This window comes from Heteronotia binoei, chromosome 6 (genome assembly GCF_032191835.1).
Source record: "Heteronotia binoei isolate CCM8104 ecotype False Entrance Well chromosome 6, APGP_CSIRO_Hbin_v1, whole genome shotgun sequence".
Classification (NCBI taxonomy): Eukaryota; Metazoa; Chordata; class Lepidosauria; order Squamata; family Gekkonidae; genus Heteronotia; species Heteronotia binoei.
In genome coordinates this window covers 84,533,363-84,547,709 of record NC_083228.1, presented here as the reverse complement: position 1 = coordinate 84,547,709, position 14,347 = coordinate 84,533,363, and the positions used below count along the sequence as shown (strand labels likewise).

At 42.2% G+C, this 14,347-nt stretch overlaps 1 protein-coding gene across 1 annotated transcript in view; it reads left to right on the top strand.

Annotated features, from left to right (window-relative positions):
• The window catches only part of DGKG (diacylglycerol kinase gamma), a 162,189-nt gene that overhangs the window by 110,853 nt on the left and 36,989 nt on the right, over positions 1 to 14,347 (top strand). Inside the window, exons 19-22 of the mRNA XM_060242030.1 lie at positions 1,333 to 1,418; positions 4,521 to 4,610; positions 5,485 to 5,645; positions 11,738 to 11,802. Of these exons, the coding sequence (XP_060098013.1) occupies positions 1,333 to 1,418; positions 4,521 to 4,610; positions 5,485 to 5,645; positions 11,738 to 11,802 (402 nt within the window). The remainder of the gene's footprint in view (positions 1 to 1,332; positions 1,419 to 4,520; positions 4,611 to 5,484; positions 5,646 to 11,737; positions 11,803 to 14,347) is intronic.

Genomic DNA, 14,347 nt, shown 5'->3' with positions numbered 1-14,347 from the left:
TAGGTTCTGGGTCTCTACAGGCCAACAGAGGAAGGTATGTGTTAATTACACTAGAATACAAATGGCAAATCCAGCAAAAGCATTTTCAGCTAAATTGCTTTCAGTGGGATTTAGCTGAAATTGGATTGTGCCTAAAGTATTCACAGATTTTGTATACAAACTTAAGGAATACAAGCAAGCAGAAGTCTGTGCAGAATTTTTGTAGTGTCAGATAAGATAAATCAATTGGGTAGCCGTGTTAGTCTGTCTATAGCAGTAGCAAAGAGTAAGAGTCCAGTAGCACCTTAAAGACTAACAAAATTTGTGGTAGGAAAGCTCATAGTCTGCCACAAATTTTGTTAGTCTTTAAGGTGCTACAGGACTCTTAACTCTTTTCTACAGTTCGAAGAAATATTGGCTACATATTCCTTTATGGATAGTCTTAATTTAATTAATTGATACTGCACTTTTTCCCAATGGAGATCCAAATTGGCTTACAACATTACCCTAGGGTTGCCGAGTCCAATTCAAGAAATATCTGGGAATTTTGGGGGTGGAGCCAGAAGCAAGTGTGTGACAAGCATAACAGAACTCCAAAGGGAGTTCTAGCCATCACATCTAAAGGGACTGCACACCTTTTAGATGCCTTCCCTCCACTGAAAATAATGAAGGATAGAGGCACCTTCTTTTGGGGCTCATAGAATTGGACCCCCTGGTCCAATCTTTTTTAATCTTGAAGGGTGTTTTGAGGAGAGGTACTGGATGTTATGCTGAAAATTTTGTACCTCTCCTTCAAAAAACAGTGCCCCCTCCCGAGCACCAGATACCTACAGATCAATTCCCCATTATACCCTAAGGGAATCAGTCTCAACAAGGACTAATGGAGTGCCCAACAGACATTTCCCTCCCCGTCCCCCCCCCACGAACCCTACATTATCCTCTCCTCCTCCACTGTATCTTCATAACAACAACTCTCTGAGGTAGTTAGGCTGAGAGAGTGTGACTGGCCCAAAGTCACTTAATGCTTAAATCACAGGGTAGGGATTCAGACCTGGTTCTTCCAGATCCTAGGCCAACATTCAACTCACTGTGCCATGCTAGCTCTCCAGTTCTCTGGAATGAGCCCTGAATAGTTTTCCAGTTCATCATAGTTCATGGTGTATTTAATAATTCTGTTGTAATCTTAAGAATCTGCAAGACCTGAGTTAACATGTCATTCTTCACTTTCACATTTGTGCACCATTCTAACATTCTAAAAACAACAGTCTCTGTTTGGCATTCGTTCTCATTTAGGATTAAAAAGAAAACCAGTTCTAACCTGCTCTTCTTTCTTTTCCTTCCGATTTTTCCTAGATTAAATTTTTTCCGTGATGTTCCAGACTTTCGGATTTTGGCTTGTGGAGGGGATGGGACTGTTGGATGGATCCTGGACTGCATAGGTAAACAAAAATCCAAAGAGATTCTAGACATTGTGTTGGATCTAGACCTAATTGGTGATTTCCATAATGACGCATTCCAAATGCAGACCCCCTTCATGTCACTTCTCAGGGTTCCTCACCCCCCACCATGCAGTTTTTCCTGGAGATCAGTCGGAGGAGGGAAGCAGGAAACTTCTATCCCACCATTTGAAAATTGAGCCTGGATCCAGCCAATAAAGATTTGACATTCATGTCTGCTTCCTGCAGTTCTTAAATATCCAGCTTCACAACATGTCTCTCTCTGTCAGACACTAGATAGTCCCATTTCTCTGAGTTCCTAATAATCGAAATGTTTTGGATATCTCTGAGGTCATGTATAAATTAGGTTTCAACAGTATGTAGACTCGCTCAGATATTCCAAAGTTTTGTTTTATTGTTTGCACTACAGGCATAGATGAGGCAGCCCACCAAAGATTTTGGTGGCAGAAGGCCTGCTAGCAAAGGGCTACTCCCCCGAGTGCAAATGAAATATACGTTGACTCCCACCCCCATTCCTTTTAGTACACCTTATATGTCTTGCCCAGATTCTGTTTATTATTTGGGAAGTATATTCTGAACAAAGGAGGTGCATTTTGTTCTTGGAAAAATGTGTTGTTTCAGGAAAGGAATTAATAGCCTTAATTAATTCCGTGTGGTGAATGTTGATAATTATAGGCTCCCATGATAGTCTATTAAGTTTGTAGTTTAACCTGAAAAGGAACAAAGCTTAGCTCATTACCTCTTTCCAAGATGAGATTCCACCAGTTGTTCAAATGTACCATAAAATTTTGTGAACATGATATTGTGTAGTTGTTTGGAGTTTGTGTAGCAGCTTCCCTCAGGGAAGGACTGTCTGCAGGTTGCTTGGAAATACATGTTCTGGAGTTCTATGCTTTTCAGGGGTATGCAGGCCCAATTCACATCAGGACAATGGTGTCCTGGGAGAAGGAGAATAGATCTGTTTTTTTTACCTGAACCAGTCCCAGTGAGAAGTTATTTGCCCCTTTGGAGATTCCATGTGTACCGATTGGCTGCATGTGACATTCCCAAACAGGACAAATAGGAGGACAGTCTAAGCCCTGTTTCCCTACATGCCATTGTCCCAATCTGAATTGAGCCACTGTGTCCCTGGGAAGTAAATGGCCCCAGACCTATGAACTAGAGCTGCCAAGCTCCAAGTTGGGGTGGGGGTTCTCCCACTCCGGAGGTCCCCAACCCGCTGGTCCTCATTGGGCCGGTGGGGGGATCCCCTCCTAACGTTGCCAGAGCGATGATGTCACTCGCAAGTGACATGATTGCACTGGCGATGTCAAGCCCTGGCCACTCGCAAGTGACATGTTCGTGCCAGTGACGTCGCACACCGGCCACTCTAGGAGCTTCCAGAAAAACTCTATGGTTTTCCCAGATGCTCTAGTTTCCCTCCCAAATTGCTAGAGGGTACGGGAAAACCAGAGCTTTTCTGGAAGCTCCTAGAGTGGCCGGTGTGCGACGTCACTGGCACGATCATGTCACTTGCGAGTGACGTCATCGCGCTGCCAATGTCAGGAGGGATTCCCCCTGCCAGCCCAATGCGGGAGGCCACGGGGGACTTGGCAACCCTACTATGAACAGCCCCAGGAAAATGTTGGTATGTAGTTGGGCCCCACTGAGTAAAGCTAACATATAGCATGCTTTTTAAAAGAACAGTGCCAGCAGAAGCAAGGCTATTCCTTTCCCCTCCCCTTCTGCACCCATAGGACCTTTGGCCAAAACTATAGATTACAACCAATTGTATGCAATCATAGACATTTTTGTACAATAAATGTTGTTTCAGACTGGAAGCAGAAAAGCAGCAGGAGGGAAGAGAAGAGGGAACGTGTTAACATTTCCCCACCATTTCCCTATTCCAAATCTCTCCCCAAAACAGCCTGTCCCTCATCTTTGTATGGTTTCAAACACATATAGTTTGGGTCTTATATCTACTATGTGCAAGCCGGATGTTTCACTATGGTTGAGGAAACCTTGCAAGCAGAAATATTGTGTGAAAGTCCTCAATAAAGTCCCCAGGTACTTATGAAGAAGTATGCATCAGAGCATCCCCTCATCTGCAGGTGTCTAAAACTGAGGGATTGTGACTGTGTCTCATCTTTCCCCTCCCTCCTCCATAGCAGCACCTGTAGCTCCTCCATAGGAGTACCTTCTCCACCCCCACCCCCTTGGTGTCTATCTCTCCCTCCATTAGTCTGTGGATTGCTGTCTGTGTTATAGAGGAGTGGAGTAAGGAAAGCATTAGAACAAATGGCAAGAAGCGAACAGAGGAAGGGGAAACCATACAGCTCTTCAAACTGTTTTACATATGGGAAACTGCTGATATGCCTGAAGTCACTGGACAGAGACAGAAGATTACAGGCTTGGATCCTACAGATGTGTGAGTAGAAGAAGCTTGTTCAAAAAGGTCTTCCTCGTTCTCCTGTTCCCCCAGCAGTTCCCCACAAGCCCAGAAACCCTCTGCTGAGGGTAGGACCTTGTGGAAAACTTGCCATGAAACACAATGGCTGCAGGTGAGGAGGAGGAGTTGGGCAAAAACATGTCCTGACTACTTGTGCAAATGGGAGGGCTGCTGGAGGAGAGGAAAGGAAATACCTTCTTAGCACACACCCATAGGATCCAATCCACCTACCCTGGAAGAACATGTTATAAAAAGTTCTTTAGAATTGGGAAGGTGAATCCTGTGGAAAATAGTTTGGTTGCCTTCTAGGTCCCCAAGTTTCTCTCTGGGGCTCAGAAATGGTATCCCTCAGTGGCTTCCAGCCATAAGGGATGAGAAATCAAGTAGCTCTTTCAAGCACAGAAACTTGATGAATAGGTGGAATCCTCTAACCTGCTCCTCAACATATGCTATCTTGCTTGTGTGTGTTGCATCTTCTGCTTGCCTACACTGCCTCTTGATGTTTTTCTACCCATCGCCAGTAAATACAGTTTCAGTCTTTTCTCCTCCCTTCCCCTGAAATCTCTGAGCTTTCAGTTTTTCCTCTGTATGGCAAATATAAGAAAGTCCTGTTCAATAGCCTGTTGCTACTTCTGATTCCTAATTCTTTTTAACAGATAAGATAAACTTACCAAAGCACCCTGCTGTAGCTATTCTGCCCCTCGGGACGGGAAATGACCTTGCCCGCTGTCTCCGTTGGGGAGGAGGTGAGATGTTTACATTGATTTAGTACTGCAGGATCATTCAACATAACCTCACACCATATCTTCCTACTGATCCTTCCTGCCATCAGTCCCATGTGCTGCTGAAACCTGCCAGCTGCCTTTAAAGTCACATGCCAGTGTCCATGCATTGTACTAACAGAGTCTGCTCATCACTGACAGCTCTTAATCTGTCATTACATTGAGCCAGGCCTCTACATGGTATGCACCAAAAATCTTGCATCCAGCAGTCTTATCCAACTAACAAGAGTTTCCCATTCACTACCACTGAACCAAACTCGCTAACAGACTTGTAGCCACCACAGCTGCTGATTATACTCCCTGGTATTGACTTTTAAAACCCTATATAGCTTGGGGCCAGCATGCCTGAAGGGTCATCTTCTCCCTTATGAACATATTCGTCTACTGTGGTTGTCTTTGGAGGTTCTGCTTCAAGTGGCCCCACCATCTGAGGCTAGATGGATGGTAACCCAGGAAAGAGTCTTCTTTATCATGGCACCGGAAGGCTTGTTTGTTTTGTTTAACATTCCCCCAGCAACTCTTACTGGTCCTCCTCTCTGGTTGTGTAGTTATGTGTATTTGTCTACAGGTTTTTATTGGGTTGCTTAAATATTTTATATCTATCCTATTTTAAATACTGCTTTAATGTTTTAAATGTTTTATTTTTTTATGCTTACTGCCTCAAGGACCCTATTTAGATATAAAGCTGGCATAGAAATCTTTTAAATAAAAGAATGAATATTCTGCGCTGCCATTGGCTGTGCGGGTCACCAGTCCTTTAGTGTAGTTCATCACTTGGCAGACTCTCCCACTGATATTCTGTTCCTCAATGCATGCTTATCTCTTTTGTCCCTCCAAGGTTATGAAGGAGGTAACTTAATAAAAGTCCTGAGAGACATTGAGCACAGTACAGAGGTAATGCTCGACCGATGGCAAATTGATGTGATCCCCAATGACAAAGAAGAAAATGGCGACCCAGTCCCATACAGCATCATCAACAATTATTTTTCCATAGGAGTGGTAAGCAATATATATTGGCCTTGTTCCTTTGGCCTCCAGCTCTGTGTCCTCCGTATATCACTGTAATATTGAAATGCCTCCTTAAGCAAACCTTGCTATTCAAAAGTAGGCTGGGGTCAAAACAATTGCTGTTCTAAGAGTGAAAGGTGGCAGAATAGAAGCATTATTGCCCAAGACAAATACATTAGTGTCTTTTGTCCCACTGCTGCCTTGGGTTAAAGTACTTCAGAGTCCTACTGGATCTGTTTACCAGAGGTAATGGTGCAATGTGTGTACACAATGAGCAGTACTTTCAACCAGCTCACACTTGTGCCTTGAGGGTGCACTTTCTTTTTATGTGCCCACAGTAAAATGCTCATCTTAGTGAAAGCCTGTTTGCAGTTGGGAATGAAGACTGTGCAATGGTTGTGATGGCTCTTTAGATTCCTGTGGGAGCTTTTTCTGCAAACTTAATTTGATTTGAGAAGTCTGTCTTCTGCACCAGTAAGTGTTATTTTTAGTGTAGACAGTTATCTTTGTGAGAAGAGAAGAAGCAATTACAGCCTTTAGTCTGAATTCTGAGATTATCTTTTTCACATATTTTGTGCTGTCCATCATTATCCAGGGCTTAAAAGTAAGGACTTTGAGACTGTATGATATTTCTTTGTGGAGATCTAAGCTAAGTGTGTTTAAGTGCCCTAGTCAGGCGGCCAGCTGACCTTCAAGAAGCCTCACATGACCTAGTTAGCTGCCCTGTAAAAACATCACTCGTGCAGGGTGTTTAGGAACAGAACTAAATGAAAGAATGTCTTCCTGACTAGGGTCTTTGGGGGGGGGAGGTATGGAGGAGGAGCATTACATCAGGTGGTTTCCTCAACTCATCTAAAGTGACATAAGGCCTAGTTTGTACATGCAACTGAGTAAGATAATAGAATGATGAGCTATACCACTGAGATAGTATGAGATAGTATGATGAGCTATACTACTGACGATGGAAGTGTCACATTTTATTGCTCCCCTACATTAAAAAAAACTGCCACATATGAAAAGTGTATATGTGCAAAGTGCCATAAAGTCACTGCCAACTATAGCAACCCCAGCAAGGGGCTTTCAAAGCAAGTAGTTAAGCAGAGATGGTTTGTCATTGCCTTTCTCTTCAGTCTTCCTTGATGCCATTCCTTCTAAGTACCAACCCTGCTTAACTTCCAAAATATGACAAGATAGACTATACTATGACTCCTTCCCTCCATATGAAAACTACCTGCAAGTTAGAAATTGGCACATTAGGGAGAAAGGTTCTAAACCAAGACATTCACACACTGTCTAGTTTCCATTTACAGGGTGATTAACTCTGAAGAATGTAATCCTTCACTTTTTATTTAATAAATGGGTTTCAGTCTGAGTCCACTATACCAACACAGCACTCTGCAACCTCAATTCCTTGCACTGCCTGTCTAGACCATTCCATAGACACAGGTTTACGATTCATAAACAGTTTAACTGAGCCAAAGATTTGATATGCAGGATAAATGTATGTACTTCCCTGCCTTGTTGAAAGGAATGTGGTGCTGCAAGGAAACAGTTGTCTTACTTTCATTCAGTGAAGTGGTTATTCTGCTTTAACCGCACCTCTGATGGTTATCAGCCTAGTGCTCCACTGCAGCCCGATATCCTACCTTAAAATCACTAGGTGATATGTGGGATATGTTTGCAACATACTGAGCTCACATGTGGTCCTTAGGAAAATTTTGCCACCCACTTAAAATATTCATTAGTAACTCAAAGAAACCATTCATTCATTCCCTTAGATTTATATCCTGTCCTTCCCACAAGAAGGCTCAGGGCAGATCATAACAATAAATTGAAAAAAAAAACCACACACACAATTAGAAATAAATATCTTTTACCTAGTGCCAAATTTACAAAAGATCTTCAAGTGGTTTCAGTTTAAATAAGCAAGTGTGCCATGGGACAGCTCTGCACTCAAACAGGGTGCTGCCCTAAGTCACCCCAATCAAAGGAAAGAAAAGAGAACATGAAGAGTTTTTGAAAAAGCATTTTGTGCTGGAATTGCCATCACTATTTTGGCATTCTTTGTCCCATGCCAATCCTGTTAGTCCATGTGGACTAGCAGTAATCAGGAATGGAATTGTCCTCTTAACTCCTGGTTTGTGGTAAGTGACACTCTAATTTAAACTCAACACATTTCAAGTTCCAGTTGCCATACAACTGGGATGCAAGGCAGAATGTAATAGTCCAACAATGGGCCTGAAGCGTAACTACATTAGCATGGTCATGTCTGCACTAATAAATATCCTTGCTTGCTGTAGTGAGGCTGTTTCTGTAGCTAAAATGTAACTCCCTTTTTATTGTGCCCAATTAAGAGGCCTGTGAAATTTAAAGACTTCCGTACTCCTGCAGTGACAGAAGTTTGTCCACTAAAAGGTATCACTTTACCTGTGTTTAGGGGTTGCTAAAAAAGAAAGCCCTCTCACAACAGCTGACTAGTTTAGTGTTCTGACATGGTGAGGGGAAACAGCTGATAATAACATGAGAGCATTTGTTTAAATATGGTATCATGTTATATTAAGTTTCCATTTATACATGATTGATGATTGTCGTAAATGTGTTACAGACAAGAACAACATGTATTAGAAAATGACTGTAGTTGATATGTTCAGCTTTTGGATTCCATAGCCCCTCGTTAATCCTGCTTTAAATAACTTTAAATAGTTATTCAAACACTTTTCAGATCTTTAAGAAAGATTGTTTTAGCACAATTGGAGACACCCCGTCTAGGCATGCTAACCTCCAGGTGGGACTTAGGGATCCCCTAAAATTATAGCTCATCTCCAGACTACAGTGATCAGTTCCCCAGGAGAACATGGGTGCTTTGGAGGGCAGACTCTATGGCAGTGTTTCCCAAAGTGGGCGATATTACACCCTGGGGGGTGCTGGAATGATTCAGGGGGGCAGTAATAGCCTTGGGTGCAATTGGGGGGCGGTGAATAAAAATAAGGGGGCGGTGGAAGCATGAGGAGAGGAGAGGAGAGGAGAGGAGAGGGTGGGAGGTGTCAAAACATCACTTTTCTGGGAGGGGTCCAGAATTTCTAATTTAGAGAAAAATTCCAATTAACAAAAATAGAGGGTTCCTTTTTGTCTGCTACTTAGTGTGAATTCACCCAATTAGACTAGTAATGAGGACCAGAACTCCTTCCAGTTAAAATATAAGGATGCAGTTTATTTACAAGACAGAATAAAAAATAGAGGTGTACAGACAAACAAGAAAGACAGAAACAAAAAACCTTACTAGTTTATCCTAGCCAATACTTGCTATAGCTAGCAGCTTCTCAAGGTTGCTTGCAGTTTCTCTCTCAGCAATACAGTTCAGGTCAGGACAGTGGAAGCACTGAGGCAATTACACAAACGTATCTAAAGATTTTCAACCTGTAGCTTTCTTCTCACAAGGTTTTCTGCAGAGCGTCAAACTTCTTACAGTCCTCTGGTTACCAGGTGGTTGCTTCTGTTGATTTCAGACAACCGCAATGCCCCAGACACAGAGACCAATTTCCCGCTCGCCTTACACCACTCTCAAGTTCCTCTTCTCAGTGGGGCTTCCCTCCGATTTCACACTATCTGCCCCAGGGCTGCAGCTAGCTTCGGCTTTTTCACGCTCCAAACAGACACCTCTAAAACCCAGTTTCTGTTCGTGGTGTGAAAAAGCGGACACTAGCTGCAGCCCCAGGGCAGATAGTGTGAAATCGGAGGGAAGCTCCACTAAGAAGAGAAGCTTGAGAGCGGCATAAGACGAGTAGGAAATCGGCCAGTGTCTTCTGCAGAGTCAGCGCATGGGAGTAGGTGGGTAGGCGACCGCTTAGGGTGCCACCCTGCCAGGGGGCACTGCTGGGCACCCCCTTACTCCCCCATCCCTTGTGGCACAATTGCGCCAGCCAGCAGGCAAGCCAAGAGCCCCAGGCGGTGCTGCCATGCCACCACTTTTCTTCGCAGGGCAAACACTGCCTGCTCTTGTCAGGGGCTTCCAAGGAAGCCTATGAAGAGTGCCGCATTATACCACTGCCCACTGCACCTTACCATTGCATTAGTTGGAGCTGACAAGGGGAGAGTGAATAATAATTATAAATTATAAAGAAATTTCAGAGATTATCTGTGTATGGGAATGTTACTATGGTTGATTTTATAAAATAATTTTAGAATTTCAAGCTTCAAAGTGTCTTTACAGTGTCTTTTACTCTGTGCACAAATATGTCACTGCATCTTTTAGTCCATTTCTTGAAGGTAAATTTTCAGGGGGGCGCTGCATAACTTTTTTTCTGAAAAGGGGGTGTTAGACCAAATAAGTTCAGGAACCTCTGCTCTGTGACATTGTAGCCCACTGAGGTCCCTGTCCTCCCCAGACTCCATCCCCAAATCTACAGGAGTTTCCCATCCTGGATCTAGCAATCCTTCCCTCCGCTACCCTGTTGGTAGCCAGGGGAGACCTGGCAATCCTAACCATGTCTGGGGATTGACTGTGCACACTGCAGGATGCTAGCAGGGCAAGAGACTTAAGTACACAAGCTGTGGTGCTATGGGATCCAGTGCTGACAGGTTGCCTTTTCAGTACTGCTGTTGATGATGACAGACCATTTTACCTCTGCCAGTCCAGGCTGCCACATGCTGCTTCCAATCTTTTCTCCCTTTATTTTTGGGCTGTGAAAAAGTGTGGGCCAGCAGCTATATCATTAACAGGAAGTTTTGGATTACAGGCCATGGACTTGCAAAAGCCCTGCTTAGTGACGCCACTCTACCCCATAGCTGACTTGTGGATGATAAACAGCCTGCTAATCCCTGGATGGAGTAAAGCAGGTTCCAAAAGCTCACCAAACCCAGACATGGCAAGAGAGGCACCCTGTGTTACTATTTGTGGCCACTCTTTGTTATGGGGTCATTCAAAAATGACTTGAGCTTTGTGTCTGCATAAACACAACCATCCTGGATTTAGGCACATGACAGAAATGTGGGAAATAACATGTTTGTCTAAAGCTAGTTTGTCCAAAAACTAGTCCACAGAATGCTTTCAGCATTTGTATGGAATGGCTTGGGCACATTCTTTGTTGTTTTCTATGAGCCCCTGGTGTTGTTGCTTTGAAATATATTTCTATGATTTCTTCTGTTGCCCGGGCAGATTTATATAATCTGGATAGAATACTGGTCCCCTGAAAGACTGAAAGATTTTGTTAGATGCCTTTCTGCAAATGCATTTTGTGATAGAAATTACAAAGCATGGAAGAAATGGTGGGATACGCAAGGATTCATAACACCATATTTATCAGACAGGATGCAACACATGTAGCTTTAGGACTATTTCTGAGATTTGTGCAAATTTCACATGTCAGACTATAGCTTCTCATAGTTTTGATCCAGATAAAGGACATACTTTCCTTTTTCTCCATTGTCAGTTATGCATTTCATGGTAGTTAATGTATCATCTTGCTAGTAGCACAGGAAACATTAGTGAATGAAGATTAGTCTTATCTATGTGTGCAAATACAAACACATACAAACATGTACTTCCTATACCAAGCACTCAGGAAGAGCTGCTTTGCAATCGCATATCTTGAAGGACTGAGTGACTTGACATAAGAATTTTTTAAAAAATGTTCTCTGTTAAAGGAGATAGGTACAGCACCTTCAAATTATAACATTTTTGAACATTCACAAAATGACACAACATTGTTGGTGAAAGGGTAGTTTGAGTTTGGGTAGCAAGTGTATTAAGAGTAGTGAGGGAGCACAGAGCTCCAAAGGAGTTTTTAAAGTAATACTAAAAATACTAACATTTTAAAAGTTCACAAAGCAAGTTGGGCATGTGAGTAAAGGAGCCGTAACTTTCATCTCTAGTCATATCACACCTTGGTCCTGTCCTCAGGTCCAGCCTTAAAATCAAGAGGTATGAAAGTCCAGCTTCAGGACTCCACTTTAGGGGATGCAACTTGCAAAGTTTGCAACTTCTGAATCTGAAATTTGTATGTTGGGGGAGGTTTGCTCAGAACATTAATGTTTAAGAGACCTTAGTTATTTTGTCCCCCCTCCCCATTTCGTTTTCATTATAGGATGCATCCATTGCACACAGATTCCATATGATGAGGGAAAAACATCCTGAAAAATTCAACAGCAGGTAAATATTTTCCCTACTTTGACTGTACTGTTAAAGAGAATGCATTCAATAAACTTTTAGTAGGATAAATTGATTTGCTTGGATGGCTTGAAAAGCTTTTTTTTTAGAAAGCAAAGGGAAGGATGTATAGACAGATGTGTAGCAGTGGGATATTTAGCTTTGATATTTTCAAAGAATTCAGGAAAACAATGGGCACATCCACAAAACAATTGCCCTTTCATCACACCCCCTCCAGCCTACAAATAGCAGCTTTCCAGCAGCCCTGGCCCCACTCAATGCACAGCAGCCAAGAAGGTCTGAGCGCCTGCTCCAGCTGCAACGCCACTGAGGATGTTCTCCGCAGCTGAGAATGAAACATCTGGAAGGAAAACTTTCTCCAGTAGAACACGGCACTTGATCCCGAAAGATTCTACAAACCCTTTGATATTTTCTTCTCCATTGATCTGTTTATCTAGGATGGAAGCAGGTTAATAAGCAGAGCCTCTATCTGGCTCTGGATTCTGTGGTCCTTCCAAAAACTAAGTGGCTAGAACATATCTATTTTGTCAGAATTTCAAACTTTGGCCAAAAAGTTCCTCCAGCAGATCAGCACAGGGCCACTGTGTGATTGTGTCCGATCTCTGGAAGCCCACAGTAGCTACTCTGGTGGTTAGAGTGTCAAACTAGGATCTGGGAGATCCAGTTTCAAATCCCGCCTCCACCATGGAATCTCTCTGCATGATGTTGTGTTAGTCACACATTCTCAGCCTGACCTTCTTCACAGGGTTGTTGTTGTAAGGATCAAATGTGACCGCTACTGTTGCATCATTCATAACCACTACATTTTGCAGGCCTTGGTATTTTAAAATTTATATGGAAAGTTGCTAGAATTTGGCTTTAAACGCAATCATATTCATTTACATTTCTCCATTATTTCAGATTTTCAGGGGCAGGGTGTCAAGGCAAGGTGCAATGGAAGGTTAGAACTTGTTCATGTCTCATCTGTGGTTCATTTAAAGAATGGTCCAGCATTAGCAGGAAGTTGTCTTTTGTGGTTCGCCCAAGAGACATTCTGGGAAATAGCTGAAAGATTCTTAAGTTTAGAAAATTTTTAGACTACCCCAACCCACTACAAATGTCCTTCTGAAGCAAAACATCTCCCCCATCCTCTTTGTTGAAGTGGAATGAGAAACCAGGAATGATATCACACATTAATTGCCCCCACTTTTTTTTTTACTGTTCTTACAATTGCTAGGCAGTCTTTCAGCTGCAAAGAGGTTATTGTTATTGTGCACAGATATACCATTGGGAACTTGGAAGAGCAATAAGTAGGATAAATGTAAAGCTACCTCACACATTTTTAGTAAGGAGTTTCTGTCCCTGACCAAGGTTATTTCTTGTCTGTGAGTTAAAGCACAAAATATGGAATATGTTAAAATCATGTACCTTGGAAATTAAGACTGAACTTTTTAAAAACAAACAAACATGTCAAAGGTCCCTGACATGTGCATTAAAAATTGGAAATGTGGAAGGACTCTTACAGTACAATCCTATGTCGTTATTCAAGTATAATATCACTTAAGTCAATGGGTTTAGACTGGAGTAACTCTGCATAGAATTGCACTGCTAATAGAGTTTCTACTGGCCAGTGTGGCCACTATGCAAAGTTTTTTGCCCCTTTTCATAGCCTGTTGCCATTAGTTTCCTAATTTCTATCCCTCCCCCTTCATACTGCTTGGCTCTCCTTCCTTCCTTCTCACCAACCTTAACTGGAAATTTTCCTTGTTGTAAACATTCATCTTTCAAAACTTTTTTTTAATTGATTGCAAGTTTAAGCATTTGTAATTTCACATAATATCTTCCAAGCAGGAGTCAGATTTCTGTAGTGAGGAATTTAGTTTGGTTACTGTACAGTTAGAATCCTCACTAGTGAATTAATTGAACAAAACTGGAGTCCAGTAGCACCTTTAAGACGAACAAAGTTTTATTGAGAATGTAAGCTTTCATGTGCTAAAAGCATACTTCATCAGATAATGAAATGGGGTACAGTCAGCAGTAATATATATAGCTTGTGGGTAGTGATTAAACATGCAAAATAGTACAAAGAACCCAATGGCAAAATAGTGAAATTAACAAATTGAAAGAATAACAAGTTTGGTCTGGATAGTATAAGTTGTGTGGGAAAAAAGCAGAAGGCAATAAACATGCCGGAATTGGAGAATGATTGTGAGAATTCAAAATCACAAGGCAGTAAATGTGGAGTCTGTTGATTGCTCTATTTGTCCTCAAGCATCAGTTAATTAACATAAATGACAAAATATTTGATTTGGTTTTGATGCATACATGTTCAAGGAATTGCAAGAACAAACCCCAGCCTTGTGGATGTTCTGTGTCTGAAATGCCAGTTCTGTTCCCCTCCACCTAACAACATCTTGGATCTTGCCAATTGCTCTCTTTGCCATTTCTCCCCCCTCAAAAAAAAAAATCTGTGGCCTCTGTCATGTTTCCTAACTTTCTTATAGAAGTTATCCTCACCCAAAAGCCACATACATCTCTACTCAGTGTT